Source organism: Hemitrygon akajei, chromosome 6 (assembly GCF_048418815.1).
Source record: "Hemitrygon akajei chromosome 6, sHemAka1.3, whole genome shotgun sequence".
Taxonomy (NCBI): Eukaryota; Metazoa; Chordata; class Chondrichthyes; order Myliobatiformes; family Dasyatidae; genus Hemitrygon; species Hemitrygon akajei.
Window position 1 is genome coordinate 41,107,643 of NC_133129.1, and position 21,725 is coordinate 41,129,367.

Consider the following 21,725-nt stretch of genomic DNA (forward strand, 5'->3'; position numbering starts at 1 on the left):
AATGATGGAATACTTTATAATTTTCCATTCTATTGAAATTATCCTCAAAACTAGGGATTTTGGAAAACTAAAATGAATGGACAAATTATTGCACTAGCCTCTATTTTTTAAACATTGAAGAATGAAATTCATCAGGATCCGATGTGCTAGCACTGGAGAGGGTCCAGAGGACAATTACAGAATGTTCCAGAGGTGGTTTACAAGAATGATCCTGAAAATGAAGGGGTTAACGTATGAAGATTGTTTGATGGCTCCAGGTCTGTACTAACTGGAGTTTAGAAGAAAACGGTGGTGGGGAATCTCATTGAAACCTACCCAATACTAAAAGTCTTAGATGGAGTAAACAGGGAGTAGATGTTTCCAATAGTGCAAAAGTCTATGACCAGAGCCTCAGAATGGAAGGGTGTCCCTTTATAACAGAAATAAGGAGGGATTTCTTTAACCAGAAGGTGGTAAATATGAGGAATTCATTGTCACAAATAGTTGTGGAGGCCAAGTCATATTTGAAACAGGGATTGATAGGCCATTGATTCCTAAGGGCATCAAACATAATGGGGAGAAGGCAGGAGAATGGGGATGCGGGGGAAAATAAATCAGCCACAATTGAATGGTAGAGCAGACTTGATGGGTCAAGTGCCTCAATTCTGTTTTATGGTGCTACAGTAATATCAAGTTCAGCACAATTTCCTCCTTGTTTGGCTCCAGAACCTGGTTTTCTACAAAACTAAAACAAAAGTAGAGTATGAGCTTCTGATCCAGGTTAGCTTTGCCCATCTGATTTTATTAGTCAACATGTAGGTTTTATTTAGGACCTAACTTTATTAAAAGGTACAAGTTGCTATCCAATTCCAAAGTTTAATTATGCTTACTTAAAACAACAACCTAAATAAAAGCTCTTAATATACCTGGTTTATTTTTGATTTAAATTAACTATATGGACTACAACACTTTTCAGTACTTTATTTCACTTCACATCTACCAAGACTCAAAGATTCAAGATGAAAAGAGCGCTCACTGTCCTCTGAGGTTAGCACTGTGATTTACTTTAAACTGTAGCAAGTTATAACCAGTAATTCACAGATTTTGTAGAATAAACATCTATAAGAAAGTGTCTAAATTTAGATCAGAACCAATGGATAAGGAGATGCTCATAACCCCCAGTCTGACCATCTTAAGAACACGAAGCAGGACATCGCAGAAAAGGCTCCCTTAGCCCATCGTAAACACAAGATGTTCTACAGATGCTTGAAATCTTGAGCAGCACACACAAAATGCTGGAAGAACTCAGATAATCAGACAGCTTCTATTGAGGAAACGAACAGTCAACATCCTGTGTCGAGACCCTTCATTATGACCGAGTTTAAACAATTTAAACTGTACATCAGACTGCACACAGTCTATGTCCATTAACTTTTTTTAACCTGTTCCTGTGTCAATCTGAATGCCTCTTAAATGTTGCTTTCATATGAGCTACCACAAACTCCCACGGCAGGAAATTCCATGCACTTGTCTTTCTCTGTATGAAAAACTATAGACCTCTTTAAAATTTCCCCACTCTCACTTTAAAACTATGCTGTGTAATATCTGACATTTCCATCCTGTGAGAAAGACCTACTTTGTGTGATTTTCATAATCTTATATACTTCTCTCTTCCATCAGGTACAAGATACAAAAGCTTGAAAGCGTCTACCACCAGGCCCAAGCACAGCTTCTACACTGCTCTTACTGGACTCTTGAATGGACCTTCTGTACTTCACAGTCTACCTTGTTATGATCTTGTACTTTGTTTACCTACACTGCACTTTGTCTATAGCTTCTACATTTTGTTCTGCATTGATATTATTTTTACCATGTTCTACCTTAATGCACTGTGTAATCAATTGATCAATATGAACAGTATGCAAGACAACCTTTTCACTGCATCTTGGTAACAATAATGAGCAAAAGACAACACCACTGACACCCCAGAGAGAAAAAAATATCATCCAACCTCTCTTTATAGCTTATTTTCTCTAAACTAGGGAACATACTGGTAAACTTCTTCTGCACCCTTTCCAAAGCATTCATGTGCTTTTTATAATATCACAACCAGAGCTTCACGCAATATTCCAAATGTAACCTGACCAGTTATTATACAGCTGCAACCTGACTTCCCGACTTTTATACTCAACACCCTGACCAATGTCTACTCTACACCTTCTTTAACACCCTATCTAGTAACAATGAACTTATTTAAAATATATAAGGCATTAGCACTATGTGCAGTATTACAGCAAGGATTGTTACATTTTAAACAGGGTATAATCTACAACAGAGGAGTGTCAATCTCACAGATTGTCCAGTAATAGCAAGAAATACAAGTCATATCTCATGAAATGAGCTGTTAGCAACCCATTAAAAAACAGCTCTGTGTCTTATGGTTTGCAACAGTGAAAGCTGATAGCAGTGCTGCCAAATGCTTATTGAATAGCCAACAGAAAAGAACTGCCAACTAAAACAACTGGCAATAACTACAAGCATCTTTAAAAGACAGTCAACGGCTTCCTCCAAGGTGAAACAATTAGAAGGATGTTTATGCTTTAATGGCCCAAACCAAACTTGAATGAAAGCAGTAGCAAGGGAATAAGAGTGAAGGGTGAACAGAAACCCTTTTGTACATTACACTTTTTAGGACTGAAATGAGTTTTTCTTTCAATTCTCTAGTCTAAACGATCATGAAGAGGTTCATAAAGTCATCTTAAGAGGTTGATATACATTGTCCCCTTGTGTTACGGTAGTTTGGCTGATGGAAAATTGCCCTCACATAAATGACCAATCACTACCAAAATAGTGGATATAGAATATATGCGAGAATGAAAAACTGAATACAAAATACGAATGAAAAAACATACTGTGAAAATTTGCCAAGTGTTTGAGTTACAAAGAACCATGATACAAACTGTTTTCTAAGAACACAGCACCACGGTAACATACAGATTTGTTGCATTTCTGGCATTAAAGAAACTGGAATGTAGTGTTTGTGTAGGAAATTCAAACATGATCAGGCTAATTGCAGAGCATTCCTGATGCCTTCACGTACAAACAAGCTGGATGAACTCAGCAGGTCGGGCAGCATCCATTGAAATGAACAGTCAACCTTTCGGGCCGAGACCCTTCATCAGGACTGACGAAGGGTCTCGGCCCGAAACGCTGACTGCTCATTTCAATAGATGCTGCCTGACCTGCAGAGTTCATCCAGCTTGTTTGTACATGTTGATATGACCACAGCATCTGCAGTGTACTTTGTGTTTACTATTCCTGATGCCTTGCATGGCTTACTACTGCTCCTATTCCTTATATTTTTACAGTCATATCTTTGGAAAACAGAAATTGGATACGTTTTGCTCGTTTACTTTAGTGAAGCACAACTGTAGTAAGTTGTTTTAGTGAATTCACAACCTTTAAGTAAAAATTCTGAATATTATTCTGATTTTAGGTACATAAACAAACATAAAAGACATTGGTATTTATACTAGAGAGAAGTATAGTTTTTACTACATACAGTGGTTTGAATCTATGTATTTTCTGTATTTAATTGAAGAAGCCTCCAAGTTATTACCTCTCTAGTTTGCAAAAGAGAAACAATTGGTGTAAGCGTCCTTTAAATTGTTCAGGTCTATATGTTCCTTGCATTGAGAATGACACTTGCACTATATTTAAATATCTGATTAAATTTTAATAACTAAGGCTGGGATGCTCAGAACCTCTATAAGGTAGAGTTCCACAACCAGCTTTTAAGCATCGAGTAGAAAATGTCCACATCTTGCAAAATTATTACATACCTTCAACACAAATATATTTATTTTTCCACTCCATTTCATTGGTTTTGGGAATCACTTTGGCTTCACGAATTGAAATTATTGAATTACTCCAACTGAAAGATCAGAGTCAGAAAATATATATTAACATTCAAGTTTGAAACAATTGCCTTAGTTAACTATTAACATAGTGCAAACCTCTCCTTCATATCTGAAATTATTGTGTTATTTACAGAACACTTGCATCAGAAATCATAAATAAATGCTTCATTATTTTTGCATCTCACATAATGGTGCACATTTTTTCAAATTGGTGTGTAATTTTTAAAAAAAATAGCTTTAATCTATTTATCTTCCAGTCACGACATTAAATGCCGTCATGACATTAATTGTTTAATAAGCATTTATTAGAATAGTTGTGGAAGCCAGAACAAATAAGGCCAACCAAAATTAAAATTCTCTTGCCCTTTCTTTAGAATTAGAATACCTGCATTTGCTTCAATTTACCTACGGTGCATTTAATTCTTCCAAAATCATGCTTCTCTGTTTTATAAAGAGAAAATAACCTTTGCACACAATTCACACCTTTTGTACAAAGAAGCGAGCAGTAACAAATACAGACATAAAAAATGCTAATTATGCACTCAACCCATGCAATTTACAAATCTCCACTGGCAAAACAATATGCAAGTAATGTAAGCTGCATCTTTCTTCAGTGAAGGACTTCTCCCCCTGGCAAACATTTACACACTATCTATGCTATAACAGCTGAACATTAAAGCTTGCATCTCTGGCTCCAACACTGATTTGCATCCAACTTCCACCTGTTGCCTTCACTCACTTTCTGAAATCTGAACTCAGAAAATTGAAGCAGCATAACCGTCACCAAGATATTCAGCTTTTATCTTAGGCTAAAAATGGCGGTCTTAATTTCTAGATCTGGATAGAAGTACGACTCAATTGCAGGTTTTCTTTATTTATAGTACATGGATGTTGCCATTAGGTCAGCATTTCCTGCACGTGACCCAAAGAAGTGATGGCAAGCCACCTTCGTCAACCACGATGTTCATGGTTCAAAGTAACTTTATATTCAAAGTATGTACTTATATGCCACTATATTCTACCTTGAGATTAATTGTTTTAGCAGGCATTCATGGGAAAACAAAAAAATACAACAGAATCAATGAAAGACTACACACAAAGACCAACCAATGTGCAAAAGTCCTTCTGGTGAACATTTTTCCAGAACGGTGTTGAGTTCGAAGTTCCAGGATTTAAATCCTGGAATAATGAAGGTAGCGGGGTATTTCCAATGCAGAATCATGTGCAAGTTGGAATGTAATGTGCTGGTGATGTGCTTGTGTCTGCTGTGACTGTTGTCTTTAGTGGTAAAGGTATTGTGGGGGGGTGGGTTAGGAAAGGGCTATGAAAGCAGAATAGAGCGAGTTACTATAGTAGGTTAAATAGTTTGTAGCCCATTTCAATTTGACTTCCCATTCCCACACTGACCTAACACCTCCCTCTGGCTACCTACCTTCTTCTCTTTACTCCACTATTCCCTCCTACAAGATTTATTCTTCTTCAGCCTCTACACCTTCCATCCATCACCTCCAAGCTTCTCTTATCATTTCTCCCCACCCCTACCTTCCTCCTCATTTGGTTTCACCTATAACTGCTAGCTTGTACTCCTCCTCGCCCACTTTTTCTTATTCTGGCTTCCAATCCTGATGAAGGGTACCAGTCCAAAGCATTGACAGCTTACTTTAATAGATGCTGCTTGACCTGCTCAGCTCCTCCAGTACTTTGTGTATGTTGAAGATTTCTAGCATCTGCAAAATCTTGTGTCCCTTAAAATGTTTAATCTTTCTTTTTAACTTCTCTTCCTTGACCTCACCTCTCCCTACAATCTTCTGATTTAGCATTTGGTACATTTCTCATCTCATTCCCAAGAGATTACACAGTGAGATTCCCTGTGCACAACTATGCAAAACTATATAACCATATAAAGCAACACATATATAATTTATAAGAACCATCTAGAAAAGGCAGGACTTACAAAGACACAGACATAATGTGGGCAAATTAGTTAAGTGTAAAGGCAAAAAGTTGACATGGATAGGGTGAGCTTAAGGGCCAGGAGGAGAGACAGAAGAGATTGAAGGGCTGCTGAGAAGAACTTCCAGGTTTGGAGTGAAAGAGATGCAGGAGAGGGCAAAATAACAAAAAGTGCAGCTACTGAATTGAAGATTACAGGAATGGGGGGGGGGGGGGTGAGAGAGCATTCAGAAATTTTGACACAAAGTTAAACAATTTAAATTCAATGCACAGGTAGCCAATGTAAAGTGCTTTGAAAAACTATTCAGCCCCAAACCCTTTGGTTACAAAAATGATTATTATTACAACCAGGGATTTTGATCAACTTAACTCATAATTTTTATTTGTGAATCATTCTCCTTCCCACCCACCCCCCACAGAAGAGCCAAAAAACCAGGGAAAATTGAAAAGCATGAAAAATTACAAATTCAAAAACAGAAATGTCAGCAGTTCTAAAGTATTAATTCCCCTTTGCTTAGTACTTAGTTGAACCACCTATTACAGCCAGTAGCCTTTTTGGATTAGTCTGTATTGGTTTTGCACAATGATTGGAGCAAGATTTGCCCATTCCCTGGGTCAGGTGGGAAATGGTGGTGAACAGCAATCTTGAGGTCTTGCCAAAGATATCTGATTGGGTAAGAGTCAGGACTTCAACTGAGCCACTCAAGGACACCAATTTTCTTCATTTGAAGCTACTCCATGGTTGTTCTGGCAGCATGCTTTCGGCCATTGTCCTGCTGAAAGATGAATTCCCTCCCCAGTTTAAGCTTTCTGGCAGAGGCTAGCAGGTTTTTATCCAGGAACTCTCTGTATTTAACAGCATTCATCTTCCCATCAATCCTGACGAGATTTCCAGTTCCTGCTGCTGAAAAGCATCCCCATAACACGATGATACCTTCACCATACTTTATAGTAGGGATGGTGTTTTCTGGATGATGCATAGTATTAGATTTACGCCACATATACCAGTTAGTGTTGAGGCCAAGAAGTTCCACTTTAGTTTCATGAGACCACAAGACTACCTTCCACATCTTTAGAGTATCTTCTAAGTGACGCAAATCTAATACCGTGCATCAGGCAGGCAACACTGCCTCTACTGTAAAGTATGGTGGATGTAGCACCATACCTCAAGATTGCTGTCCAGTGCCACTCACCAACTAACCTGTCATACTTGGGCAATTTTGCAAGGAGTAATGGACAAATTTTGCTCCATCAAGTTGTGTAAAGCTAATAGAGACTTATCCAAAAAGATTACTGGCTGTAATAGCTGCGAGAGGTGGTTCAACCAAATACTGAGCAAAGGGGGATGAATACTTTAGAACTGCAGACATTTCAGTTTTTGAATTTTTAGTTTGTTATGCTTTACAATTTTCCCTGTCATTGGGCTCCACTTTGAAAAAAGGAGCAGTGATTCACATACAAAAATTGTCTGTTAAATTGATCAAAATTCCTGGTTTATGTGAACAAAGGATCTGGGGCGGAACAGTTTTTCAAAGCACTGTACATCAGAAAGAACAAAAGTTCACCAAGAGCGCAATGTCGGTGGCTGGTCACAGAACTTAGGAAGAATTAAGTCTGAAGGTGTAAAGACCATGACTGACTGAGATAGTTAAGGCAAGATAACAGATGAATTAGAGTCAGGGAAAATGCTGAGAGAAACATTCCTCATTTCAGTAATATTAGTTAACGAGAAAATAAGTGGGACGAATAATCTATCTTAAAAAAATCTACTTACTCAAATTCTGTAGCATAATATCTCAGAAAACCCATAAGCAGATCTCCCAGATTCGAGTTATTTAGTGAGCTGTATGGGCTAATGTTGCTTCCTCTTCGGTGAACAAATTGCAGCTGCATAGTGGGTTCAAAGCACTCCTAGGGGTATGAAATTGCTTTTTTAAGTAAGTAGAACATTTAAAAAATGATAATAGACAATAGGTGCAGGAATAGGCCATTCAGCCCTCTGAGCCAGCACTGCCATTCAGTATGATCATGGCTGATCATCCACAATCAGTACCCCGTTCCTGCCTTCTCCCCATATCCCTTGACTCCGTTATCTTTAAGAGCTCTATCTAACTCTCTCTTGAATGCATCCAGAGAATTAGCCTCCACTGCCTTCTGAGGCAGAACATTCCACAGATCAACAACTCTCTGGGTGAAAAGGTTTTTCCTGAACTCCGTTCTAAATGGCCTACCCCTTATTCTTAAACTGTGGCCTCTGGTTCTGGACTCACCCAACATCGGGAACACGTTTCCTGCTTCTAGCATGTCCAATCCCTTAATAATCTTATATGTTTCAATCAGATCCCCTCTCCTCCTTCTAAATTCCAGTGTATACAAGCCCAGTCGCTCCAATCTTTCAATGTATGACAGTCCCGCCATCCCGGGAATCAACCTCGTGAACCTACGCTGCACTCCCTCAATAGCAAGAATGTCCTTCCTCAAATTTGGAGACCAAAACTGAACACAATACTCCAGGTGTGGTCTCACCAAGGCCATGTACAACTGCAGGAGGACCTCTTTGCTCCTATACTCAACTCCCCTTGTTATGAAGGCCAACATGCCATTAGCTTTCTTCACTGCCTGCTGTACCTGCATGCTTACTTTCAGTGACTGATGAACAGGGACACCTAGATCTCGTTGTACTTCCCGTTTTCCTAACTTGACACCATTCAGATAGTAACCTGCCTTCCTGTTCTTGCCACCAAAGTGAATAACCTCACATTTATCCACATTAAACTGCATCTGCCATGCATTTGCCCATTCACCCAACCTGTCCAAGTCACCCTGCATTCTCCTAACATCATCCTCATATTTCACACTGCCACCCAGCTTTGTGTCATCTGCAAATTAGCTAAAGTTACCTTTAATCCCTTCATCTAAATCATTAATGTATATTGTAAATAGCCGCGGTCCCAGCACCGAGCCTTGCGGTACCCCACTAGTCATTGCCTGCCATTCTGAAAAGGACCCATTAATCCCTACTCTTTGTTTCTTGTCTGCCAACCAATTTTCTATCCATGTTAGTACCCTACCCCCAATATCATGTGCCCTAATTTTGCCCACTAATCTCCAATGTGGGACCTTATTAAAGGCTTTCTGAAAGTCCAGGTACACTACATCCACTGGCTCTCCCTTGTCCATTTTCATAGTTACATCCTCAAAAAAATTCCAGAAAATTAGTCAAGCATGATTTCCCCTTCGTAAATCCATGCTGACTCAGACCGATCCTGTTACTGCTATCCAAATGTGCTGTTATTTCATCTTTTATAATTGACTCCAGCATCCTCCCCACCACTGATGTCAGGCTAACTGGTCTATAATTCCGTGTTTTCTCTCTCCCTCCTTTCTTAAAAAGTGGGATAACATTAGCTACCCTCCAATCCTCAGGAACTGATCCTGAATCTATAGAACATTGGAAAATGATTACCAATGCGTCCACGATTTCTAGACCCATCTCTTTAAGTACCCTGGGATGCAGACCATCAGGCCCTGATGATCAAACCAAGAAAACTGCAGCTGCAAGAATTATGCACATAATTCTCTGTGACATTAATATTGTACTTCAAGTTAGTAGCATTGCCATACACGTTTCCTTCATGCATGAATTTTAATTTTTTTAAAGTCAGGTGCAACTACTAAAGCAGAAAAAGGCAAATATTCTTTTTCCCTCATCGAGAAAACAGGAGAAGTTATCCATTTTTCCCTCAATATACTGAATAAAAATTGAATTGCATCGTATCATGAGTAGAGTAAATTATCTGCTATGGTTGAAGCTGTAGGTTTGATTCTGAGATTTAGAATTAGGAAATTATCCATTTTATTTTCAGTCTGGAGCATGACTATGACGCTTAAACTGTTAAAGCAAATGGCTGCTTTAATGCTTTTGTCTAGATATTCCCCAAGAGGAAGTGTCTAAATAAATGCATCCTGAAGTTAGGCAGAAGTAGCTAATGTCATAATTTTTCAGGAGTGCAGCTGCTGCCTGATAAATCTACTTTCTGCAGAGTCCAGGCCACTACAACATCAAAGATCTGACAGGCCTTCTTTTAAACTTTGTTCATCTTCTCTCAAGAAAAGGTGCATATTAGTTCATGTCATAAAAATTAATGAAATACTTATCAAATCCATATGTATTTTGAGGTCCTCTATTGCTCAGGATCAACCACAGATATAGCATCCTAGCTGTCTACATGATATGCAAGTCAGTGCAGTACGATATGGAGAGCAAGCTGTTGCCCATGTAGCAGGATCCCCCTCTCCAAACACCTGATGGATCCAAAAGAATGGCAGAGACCAATACAGTTTGGCACCTGCAGCATCGCAGAAGTTGCCTGTCAGCATTGAACTCAATATAGGATTGGCTTGGGGACTGCAACTCTGAATTTCTCCCCAGGGTTTACTCTCAAAGCCTTTCCCACAAGTGGGCAAGCCACAAGGCAATGGAGGTTTGAGATCAGATTTTTCCTTCTCTGAGATGACCTGCCAACTATGGCTAACGAGCCCCATCTGACCAAAGCGACTGGCTTTAGGGCGCTAATAACCTGCCTTTTCCCCCTTCTTCTGTCAGTAGAAACAGTTCTCCTGTTTCTTGAATCTTGAGGGGACATAGCCTCAAGATTCGGGGGAATAGATTAGGAATGGAGCTGAGGAGGAACTCTTTTTCCACCAGAGGGTGGTGAATCTGTGGAATTCTCTGCCCAATGAAGCAGTGGAGGCTACCTCAGTAAATATATTTAAGACAAGGTTGAATAGATTTTTGCATAGTAGGGGAATCAAGAGATGGGGAAAAGGCAGGTAGGTGGAGATGAGTTCATGGCCAGATCAGCCATGACCTTATTGAATGGCAGATCAGACTCAACGGGCCAGATGGCCCGCTCTTGCTCCTATATCTTATGTTCTGCTGAGCTTAGAAGGCCAGGAGCTGGACTTAACAGGTACTGGAAACAATCCTATTACCACCCTCCACCCCACCCCCCGTTAATAAAAAGCATAATCAAAGGTCATACTTTCAATACAGTTTCTATTGTACATTTAGAAGACAGTTTCAATTTGGGTACAATTATGCCCATTCATTTCCTTAACATAGTGCAGTTTTGGCACAAATATGGGTAAGACCCAAATTCTAGAGGGAAATGAGAGTGAACATATCAAAGATGAACTGGTATATGCAAGTGTGCATGGAATCACCTAATGTCATAAAGTGAGATAAGATATAGAAGCAGAATTAGGCCATTCAGTCCATCATGGCTGATGCCGGATCCCACTTAACCCCATACACCTTTCTTCTCGCCATATCCTTTGATGCCTACTTTTGATCAAAATACAAGTGGTCAAATTTTTTTTTTACCATTAACATCATCCTAGTCCAAACGAAGAATGGTACTTACTGGGTACTCCTTCTGGAGAGATGGAATGACAGGTTCAGGTAAAGCTTAAAAGCAAAGTAATAAAATTGGAAAACCAGGTTACAACCAAAACACTGATTTACTATAGTAATGTACAAATACTCAAAATATTTTAGGAATGCTAAAGGAAATGTAAAATTAATTGGATACGTATCAAATAGTATTTACATAGTTATGTTATTGTCCACAGCAAATCAGTATTAACAGGGCAAACTGATAGAAAAAATAACCAGGGAAACTGAATGGCATTCAGATGTGGTAGCAAAAGAGTTTTAATGAACAGGAAATCACTCTGGTTGTTTTTCAGGTGTTTATAAAATATAGTGATCATAATTAATTTTTCCAAATATGTCCTCTCAAACTGGTCAGATACAGGATGGACTTCTTAACCAAGAACCTTGTTAACTTAAAAAAAAATTTCTGATCAAAAACCATAACATTGTGGTATTCACAATAATATTTGTCAATATTTACATTGGCACATTGCACATGTTGGTGATAATAAACTTGATTCTGAATCTCTCATGATAGGAATGAGTCTGGTGAATGTTTGCTGTAGTCCGTCAATGTCAACATTATCTTCTACTTTAGGCAAGGAGACCAAAATAATACATAATGCTTCAAATATGTCTCCCTCACGAAGGCCCTTCATAATTATCATGAGTGATACTACTTGGCAACTTACCACTTGCCTCCTAATGACCTGCTGTTGCTACATGCTAGTTCTCAAGTGATTTGTGTACAAGGACAGACAGGACGATCTGAAAATTTACACTTCCCAATCTGCCACCAGGTGGGCAAGTGGTTAAAGAAGGCGTTGGACCATTACCTTCTCACAGGCAATTAGGGAATGGTGGGATTATCAGCTATGTCCATAAAAAGACTTACTTTGTAGATAGTGTAATACCATCAGTACTAAAGAATAGCTACTCAATGTGCCACGACTAGCATCGTTTATTCCATGGTAACGTGCCCACTTTTTCACCACCAGCACCAGAGGACGAACTCGGCTCTCAGCTGAATGAAAATAAAACACACAATAATTAAGGTAAACTTAATAGGAGAACATGTTTCAGAACAAATTTTTTAAAACTTCCAGCTCTGTGCATTTGTGATAATGTTATAGTGTTTCTTTCTTTTAATCCAACAGAAGAACAAAATCAAAACTTCCAGATGAGGAGCCAAATACTCATTCAGTTTACTTTCTATCATCTTGGCAGTCATACTACAGTTTGTTCCATTTCGCACCTTGTGGGTGGCATTTTTTGCAATTTCCATAGCATCTGTCTATTTTCACAAGGCCAAGTTGATAGCGAAACGCTCAACCCAGCATGGATGGAAAGGTGTAAGGAGCTGTCCAGATCTGAACCCAGGACCATTTAGCTTGAAGTCCGGTGCTGATGCCACTATACCACTGGCTCGCTACCGTGACAGTTTGGTTGTGGGCTAATTATGGCAATGAGTCCCAGATGGATGGTCAAAACAAATGTATTCATTTGATTAGAAGGGAAAACAATAGAAAAGAAATTATTTATGCCAATTGGATGAGGGCATTATAGTCTAAATACTGTCCCAAGGTTTTTCAGAAACAGCGATGGTACAAATCTCTTCTGCCAGCAAAAATTGATGCCAAATTTTGAAAAATGCATTTATTACAGGATACCGGGGGGGAAACTGGGTTATATTGCTATTAAGTAGTAGAACAAACTCTTAAATTTTGTGGAATAAATAGCCCACTCTACTCCTTTATTCCCAACACTAGGGACTGAATGCTTTGGGAATAATAGCTCTAAAATCACCTGTTCCTTCCAAGTATTATATGTTTATCATGTCTTCTCCCAAATTACGAATGTATGATTTCTCAAAATGCTATTTCCTGAAAGAACTGTGTTCAACTTCCATCAATTAATGCAAAAAAGAATTAACAGAAATAATGGAAAACGCTAGAAAACTCAGAAGACCAGGCAGCATCTGCATAAATATAAATGAGGTCAAAGACTCCGTCAAAACTGGGAAAGAGAGCTACTGGGCATTTGCAACTTAGTGTTTTTATTTCAGATGTGTAGCATTTGCAGATTTTTGATTTTCATTTGACGATGGATTGGCTGGCTGGGCAACAGACAGTTATTGCTTTTTAAAAAAAAATAAAATTCCAGAGTAAATAAATTGTTTAATATTTCAACTAATCTAATGCAATTTAAACAAGTATCAGAAAAAATTAGAGATAAACTAATTTACCAAAAAGCCAACAATGAAAACTAAAGATTATTAGTTATTATTGAAAAAGTCTGAGTCTATTTCTACACAAATAACACTATCAGGGATTACGGCAAACAGAGCACGTGAATGCTAGAACTTTAAATTATCGTGGAATCACTCAGGACTAAAATACTTGCAGGTAGGTAAAACCCCCGCAACCACAGCGAGACTTTCTATCGAAGCTCATCTAAACAGAAGTGCCTCACAGCAGCAAATTGATCCTTTACAATGGCTTTCATTTTCAAGAACATTGGTTTGCTGGTAATTTTAAAAAGGATTTTACCCACAAGTAAAAATAGAATAGCACAGAATGCATTAAAAATGTTAATGTATGATTATATTTGTAGTTACAAAAGAAAGTAAAGTGTCTCTAAGTTAGATTGGAGAAAATTAAAGGATTTGCATTCTTCTGCCACTAAAATCTGTTCGAGGAAACAACACTGACCTCTAGTGGGCAATATTACTAAAACCCTTGCTGTTCTGAAGAAACATAACCATGAAAGTCTATAGCATAGGAAGGAATAATTTGGATCATTATATCCTGAACAGTTCCTTAATAGATCAATCCTAAAATATGCAAATCTGCTCAAAAACCAATAGAGATTATTGAGTGCCTAAACAAACATGTATTCACATAGCATGTAAATGCAGAGATAAAATTTATACGGAATGCCTTATTCACCAAGGTTTTAAAATGCATTGCAGCTATTCTGAAACAAAACAACTCAGATGTAGCAGTTATATTTCATGCAACAAGACTTCACAGCAATGAACAGATTAATTGGAAATAGTTATGTGATTGTCGGTCTGATGGAGTGGATCAAAGAACCTGTTTCCATGCTGTGTACAAATGATTTTAAAAGATTTAGATTCTTGAATTCAGAAATGATTCATTTTTAAAATATGCATAATTTATAGGAGATGATACCATATATTGAACTATGTGCATTTGGCTACATCTGGTTTACTGGGTGCATTGTTCCAATGCCAAATCTCAGTCTTCGTATTTACGAAACCAACATGGGAGATATGGGCACTCTTCCTGAGGATGAGACATGACTTCCAAATTTGTACAAGTTGTAAAAATGTGAACAATGGTCCACAACAGAGATTTAACAACTATTTCTTTTTAACAAATCAATCCTAAACTTGCTGCTGCCTATCTGATTATGTGACTCATTAAATTTAATTTACAATTCCTTAAACTTGACTAAAATTCAGCTAGGTTGTTCAACATCCTATTAGCCCTGACGAATGTTGCTCTGCAAGAAACAAAGGTTTGGTGTCTTTAAACTTTATAATCAGATACAAAATCCTGGAGGAACTCGGCAAGTCAGTCAGCATCTATGTAGAGGAATGAACCATTAAAGTTTTGGGACAAGACCCTTCATCAGGACAAAGCCCGACAGGTCATCTGTTCATTCCTCTCCACAAATGCTGCCTGACTTAAAAGTTCCTCCAGCATTTTGTGTATACTCCAGCATCTGCAAAATCTCTTGTGTTTATAATCTATATATAATTTTGAATTAGCTATGCATGTAACTCACTTTACCTTCCTACATGCCAAACTTTATATGTGAATTTTATGCACTAAATTACTCAGTTCAGTTCGTTAAAGTGAGAAAGCAACATTGAAACATACTGCATCCTCAAGGAATGGACCACTACTGTATTTCTTATGCATCACACTTCACACTGATTTTACATAAACTAATTTTAGAATTTAAATTCAAGACTGTTTAATGTCAGTTCCACTGCACAAGTGTAAAGGAAAACAAAATAATTGTTAATCCGGATCCAATGCATGTTTTCAATTTAGGTTAAGATCAATAGCCTAGACTGCCAATTTGGTCGGATTACCTAAGATTTTTAAGTCACACTGGAGGCAGAACAATGGCATGTCACATGTACAATACTTACTAGATGCATAGCTCCTCAGAAGGAATGTATTTCTTATTCCCACGACATTGTTTACATTCAAGTCAAATTCCACACCACTAAAAATTAAACACAGACAAATTAGTTTTAAAATTGAAAAATGTTAGATTCAGGACATTCCTGAAAATTGACAGTCACAGCTTTAATTTTGTTAAGTCACACACAACATGGATTACTACAGTAACTCTCAGCTGCATTTAATTTTTTTTATGGTCAGTTTATCAGGTAATATGGAAGTTATTTGAGTCAGAAACATCCTATAAAGCAAAACCTGTTATAATACCTCTCTTCCCCAGCAAAAAAAGGGTGGAACAAAAGATACAACAGATGCTGCAAACTGGAGCATCAACGTGCTAGAGGAACTCAGCAGATCAAACAGCATCCATGGGGAAAAAAGAACCGTCTGCGTTTTGGGTTTACACACTGTGTCAGAATTGAGAGTGGAGGAGTGAGATGGACAGGCATAGAGACGAGAAGGGAAATGGCAAGAAAGGATTCTGGGTTTTTCGTGATCTGAGGAGGGGTACAAGATGACAGTCAGGTCAAGGAGGGAGTGTAAGTAGGGCTGGAGTTGGAAGACTTGACAGGTGAATCATAGATCAAAGACAGAGAAAGAAAAACAGGTGGAGCAAAGTGAGCAGGAAGGAAATGTGAAGATGGGCAACAGCTGTTGGAGGGAGACAGCAGGAATATAAAGCTCAATTGAGACAAGGAGGTGAGAATGGGAAGCATTAGGAAAAGTGATTGACAGTTGGAATCAAAAGGGCAAGGGGTGCAAACTTGAGCATGAAGTGGGTAGCTGGAGCCAGGAGGGGAAAGGGGACAAAGATGGGTAAAAGGGGCAGAAATAGAAAGACCAGAAGATCAGCTGTTGGGGAGGGGGGAGTGGGTGGAGATCAGTGAGTGAAAAAGTTGGCTCTTTTTCACTCAACACAAATAGTACGAAATCTAATTATAGACAATAGGTGCAGGAGTAGGCCATTCGGTCCTTCAAGCCAGCACTGCCATTCAATGTGATCATGGCTGATCATCCACAATCAGTACCCCACTCCTGCCTTCTCCCCATATCCCTTGACTCCACTATCTGTAAGAGCTCTATCTAACTCTTTCTTGAAAGCATCCAGAGAATTGGCCTCCACTGCCTTCTGAGGCAGAGCATTCCAAAGATCCACAACTCACTGCGTGAAAAAGTTTTTCCTGAACTCCATTCTAAATGGCCTACCCCTTATTCTTAAACTGTGGCCTCTGGTTCTGGACTCCCCCAACATGTTTCCTGCCTCTAGCGTGTCCAATCCCTTAATAATCTTATATGTTTCAATCAGATCCCCTCTCATCCTTCTAAATTCCAGTGTATACAAGCCCAGTCACTCCAATCTTTCAACATATGACAGTCCCGCCATCCAGGGAATTAACCTCGTGAACCTACGCTGCACTCCCTCAATAGCAAGAATGTCCTTCCTCAAATTTGGAAATTAATTATTTCTTGTGTTGAATTTGATTGTAATTTTCAGGTCAAATCACACTTTTTTGGAAATTCTTTCAGGCATCGTCCATAAGTGATTCACACTTGATGATGCGACCCCTTATCAGTCACTTAGATTTTTGTAAAGACTCTTAGTTGAGAACTGTTAAAGCCTCAAGATTTACTGCTGATTCTGAAAGCTGCAGGTAAAAAATATTTTGCTTAAACTTACAGTACTGTGCAAAAGTCTTTGGATATATATTAGATATAGATAGCTAGGATGCTCAAGACTTTTGCACAGTACTGTAAATGGCGATGAGATTTACTCCATGAAGAGCTCAATGTCTTTTTATGCTTGATGTTAGAGAGAATTCTGGAGATATGTGAACAGAGCAGATATTAATTCAAAAAACAGCCTTCAGTTCTCAATGTAAACTTGTAAACTGCAAGCAGTAAATTGAAGATACAATACTGTGCACCATAGCTATAAATATGTGTCTTTGACTTATGCACAGAACTGCATTCTAGATTTATGATTAATTTATCATTACACAGCTTTGGACCAATGCAATATCTTTATTGTAATGTTTTGTACTGTTTACATTCTGGGTTTCAGTAATCAAAATTAGTGCTACACTACTAACTAGGGTACAAAACTATCAAGAATCAAGGCAAAAATTACACAATTGTAATGATGTTCTAAACAATGAAATTAAAACACAAAAAGGACTTTTCTCAGCAACTAACCAGTTTTGATTTTTTTTAAAAAATTCAATAGATTTGACCTTTGACAGGTAGTTTAAAAACAAAATGACAGAATTGTAAATCAATCCAAAAGTTAAATGTGGCACAATTCATCATGGTAGTCAGAATACAAAGTTAAGACCAAAAATATCTGCAGTATTTCATTTACAATGGACTGGATCTCCAGGACATTTACAAAATCAGGTGTGTAAAAAGGATCACTGAGGACCCGTGTCACCCCAACCACAAACTGTTCCGGCTACTACCATCCGGGAAACGGTACTACAGCATAAAAACCAGGACCAACAGGCTCCAGGACAGCTTCTTCCACCAGGCCATCAGACTGATTAATTCATGCTGATACAATTGTATTTCTATGTTATACTGACCGTCTTGTTGTACATAGTGATTATTACAAATTACTATAAATTGCACGTTTAGACGGAGATGTAACAAAGATTTTTACTCCTCAAATACATGAAGGATGTAAGTCAATTCAATAAATCATTCAAATTATTACCTGACTTTATCCCTGAATTTTACTATTGGCACTTTTGCTCGGATCAGTTGAGGTCTGTCAATGTAAGCTGAAAGGAGAAAAGATTAAAATTTGAGAATATTTATAATTACTGTCAAGTTTTACTATCCAAATACTGATTTCAAGTCTACTTGAGATCAGGCAATTCATCCACAAATCCTCTGACAACTGATGTAAAATAAGAGGGAAGATATCACCATTTGATTCAATGTTCAAAACTACTAATGTTCTAGAATAGCATGTGGTCAATGCTTACCTCCAAAGCATCTAACATCTATTGCCCTTTGCTTAATTACTTTGGGTAGAAATGTGACAAAAGATTATTTAAAATGCAAAAAATTCACTGTACAAATTCATATTACATGCCCTAATGAAAGGCCACATAAGGAGAAACAGTATTAGTATGAAACAAAATTACAAGTCAAGTCACTTTTATTGTCATTTCAACCATAACTGCTGGTACAGTACATAGTAAAAATGAGACAATGTTTTTCAGGACCATGGTGTTACATGACACAGTACAAAAACTAGACTGAACTAAACAACAACACAGAGAAAGCTACACTAGACTACAGACCTACACAGGACTACATAAATTGCACAAAAACAGTGCAGGCATTACAATAAATAATAAACAGGACAATACAGCAAGGTGTCAGTCCAGGCTTCGGGTATTGAGGAGTCTGATAGCTTGGGGGCAGAAACTGTTACGTAGTCTGGCCGTGAGAGCCCGAATGCTTCTGAGCCTTTTCCCAGACAGCAGGAGGGAGAAGAGATTGTATGAGGGGTGCATGGGGTCCTTCATAATGCCGTTTCCTTTGCAGATGCAGCATGTAGTGTAAATGTCCGTGATGGTGGGAAGAGAGACCCCGATAATCTAGTTAGATTAATATTACTTGGAAATGCTAACAGTTATACAGGTCATTCAGCCCAAACAGCCCATTTTTGCTATAATTGTCTCTGCTCTTTTCCTCAACCCAATCTAACAAGCCCATTTTTCAAGGTTTGATATTCTATTCATTGCAACATAAGCATTACATCTTCATAATTGACTTACAGAGTCTGTACAAAAGTTGTTGGATTAAACTGAGTATATGACATGCTTCACTCCTTTGGTTCATCTGTAATATAAAAAGGTACGCCTTTCAATATAGCAAGTGGCTATATAAAATAATTGACTAAAAAGTGAGGCTAAAACTAAACCATTAAGCCAACTTACTGGCACTTCCTTCAACACAAGGCACAGGTCTGCATCACTGTATCGAGTACCAAAGCCATTCAGTGATGAACCAACCAAGTACAACTTTGTCTCTGTGATGAGGAAAAGAGAGATAAAATTAGAAAACTCAACCATGGAAAGGTTACACAACTTTTTTAGTTTGATATTATCCAATTCTTTTATGCTTTCCATTTTCAGTAATTCTCACTGAATCAAAAAGTTAAAGTGCAATGCTCCTTCACATTAAATGTGAAAAGATTATGTACTGGTTATAAAGTATTAGACCATAAGACATAGGAGCAGAATTAGGCCATCTGACCCATCGAATCTGCTCTGTCATTCAATAATAGCTGATCCTTTATTTCTATCTCCTTCTCAACCCCAGTTCCCGGCCTTCTCCCCATAACCTTTGATGCCATGTCCTATCAAGAACCTATCAATCACTGCCTTAAATACACCCAACAACCTGGCCTCCACAGCTGCATGTGGCAACAAACTCCACAAATTCACCACCCTTTTGCTAAAGAAATTTCTCCGTATCTCTGTTTTGAAAGGCTGCCCCTCTAACCTGAAGATATGCCCTCTTGTCCTAGACTCTCCCACCATGGGAGACATCCTTTCCACATCTATTCTGTCTAGGCCTTTCAACATTTGAAAGGTTTCAATGATATCCCCTTCACCCTTCTGAATTCCTGCAAGTACAGACCCAGAGCCATCAAACGTTCCTCGTATGATAACCCTTTCATTCCTGGAATCATCCTTGTGACCCTCCTCTGGACCCTCTCCAATGCCAGCACATCTTTTTTGAGATGAGGGGCCCAGAACTGTTCACAATACTTGAGGCAAGGCCTAACCAGTGCCTTATAAAGCCTCAGCATCACATCCTTGCTCTTGTATTCTTGATGTCTTGAAATGAATGCTAACATGGCATTTGCCTTCTTCACCAACGACTCAACCTGCAAGTTAACTTTCAGTGTGTTCTGCATAAGGACTCCCAACTCCCTCTGCATCTCCCCATTTAGAAAACAGTCCACACATTTATTTCTACTTCCAAAGTGTATGACCATGCATTTTCCAACATTGTATTTCATTTGCCACTTTCTTGCCCATTCTCCTAATCTGTCGAAATCCTTCTGCATCCTACCTGTTTCCTCAACACTACCTGCCCCTCCACCAATCTTTGTATCATCCACAAACGTGGCTATTCCATCATCTAAATCATTTATATACATCATAAGAAGTGGTCCCAACACCGACCCATGCGGAGCACCACTAGTCACTGGCAGCCAACTAGAAACGGATCCTTTTATTCCCACTCGCTGCCTCCTACCAATCAATCAATTCTCTAACCATGATAGCATCTTTCCTGTAATACCATGGGCTCTTAACTTGGTAAGCAGCCTCATGTGTGGCACCTTGTCAGAGGCGTTCTGAAAGTCCAATATACAACATTGAATGCATCCCCTTTATCTATCCTGCTTGTAATCTCCTCAAAGAATTCCAACAGGTTTGTCAGGCAGGATTTTCCCTGAAGGAAACCATGCTGACTTTATCCTATCTTGTTCTGTGTCACCAAGTACTCCATCACTATGCCAGAGTCCAATGATTTTTGAAAGATCATTTCTAGTGCCACCACAATCTCTAATGCTACCTCTTTCAGAACCCTTGGGTGCAGTTCCTCTAGTCCGGGTGACTTATGTACCTTGTACCTTTCAGCTTTTTGAGCACCTTCTCTCTTGTAACAGTAACTGCACCCACTTCTCTTCCTTCGCACACAACATCAGACATACTGCTAGTGTCTTCCACAGTGAAGACTGACGCAAAATACTAATTTAGTTCAGCTATCTCCTTGTCCCCTGCTATTATTTTTCCTGCCTCATTTTCTAGCGATGCTGTATCCACTCTCATTTCTTTTATTTTTAACATAGTTGAAAAAAAACTTTTACTATCCACTTTGATATTATTTGCTAGCTTGCTTTCATATTTCACCTTTTTCCTTCTAATGACTTTTCTAGTTGCTCTCTGCAGGTTTTTGAAAAATTCCCCTATCTTCCCACTAATTTTTGCTTTGTTGCATCCTTTTCTTTTGCTTTTACCATAACTTTGACTTCCTTTGTCAGCTATGGTTATACTATTTTACCATTTGAGTACTTCTTCCTTTTTGGAATACACATGTCCTGCACCTTCCTCATTTTCCCCAGAAACGCATGCCATTGCTGCTCTGCTGACATCCCTGCACCATCTCCTTCCAATTTACTTTGGCCAACTC

The 21,725-nt window shown here is 38.6% G+C and overlaps 1 protein-coding gene across 2 annotated transcripts in view; it reads right to left on the reverse strand.

The window, feature by feature from the left end:
• Positions 1 to 21,725, reverse strand: part of tent2 (terminal nucleotidyltransferase 2) — a 53,320-nt gene that overhangs the window by 8,927 nt on the left and 22,668 nt on the right. For both annotated transcript variants that reach the window (XM_073048212.1, XM_073048214.1), the window contains 8 exons: positions 19,457 to 19,548; positions 19,295 to 19,358; positions 18,220 to 18,286; positions 15,476 to 15,552; positions 12,185 to 12,313; positions 11,279 to 11,322; positions 7,627 to 7,763; positions 3,822 to 3,913 (listed from right to left, as the gene is read on the reverse strand). In XM_073048212.1, coding sequence (XP_072904313.1) covers positions 3,822 to 3,913; positions 7,627 to 7,763; positions 11,279 to 11,322; positions 12,185 to 12,313; positions 15,476 to 15,552; positions 18,220 to 18,286; positions 19,295 to 19,358; positions 19,457 to 19,548 — 702 coding nt within the window. The remainder of the gene's footprint in view (positions 1 to 3,821; positions 3,914 to 7,626; positions 7,764 to 11,278; positions 11,323 to 12,184; positions 12,314 to 15,475; positions 15,553 to 18,219; positions 18,287 to 19,294; positions 19,359 to 19,456; positions 19,549 to 21,725) is intronic.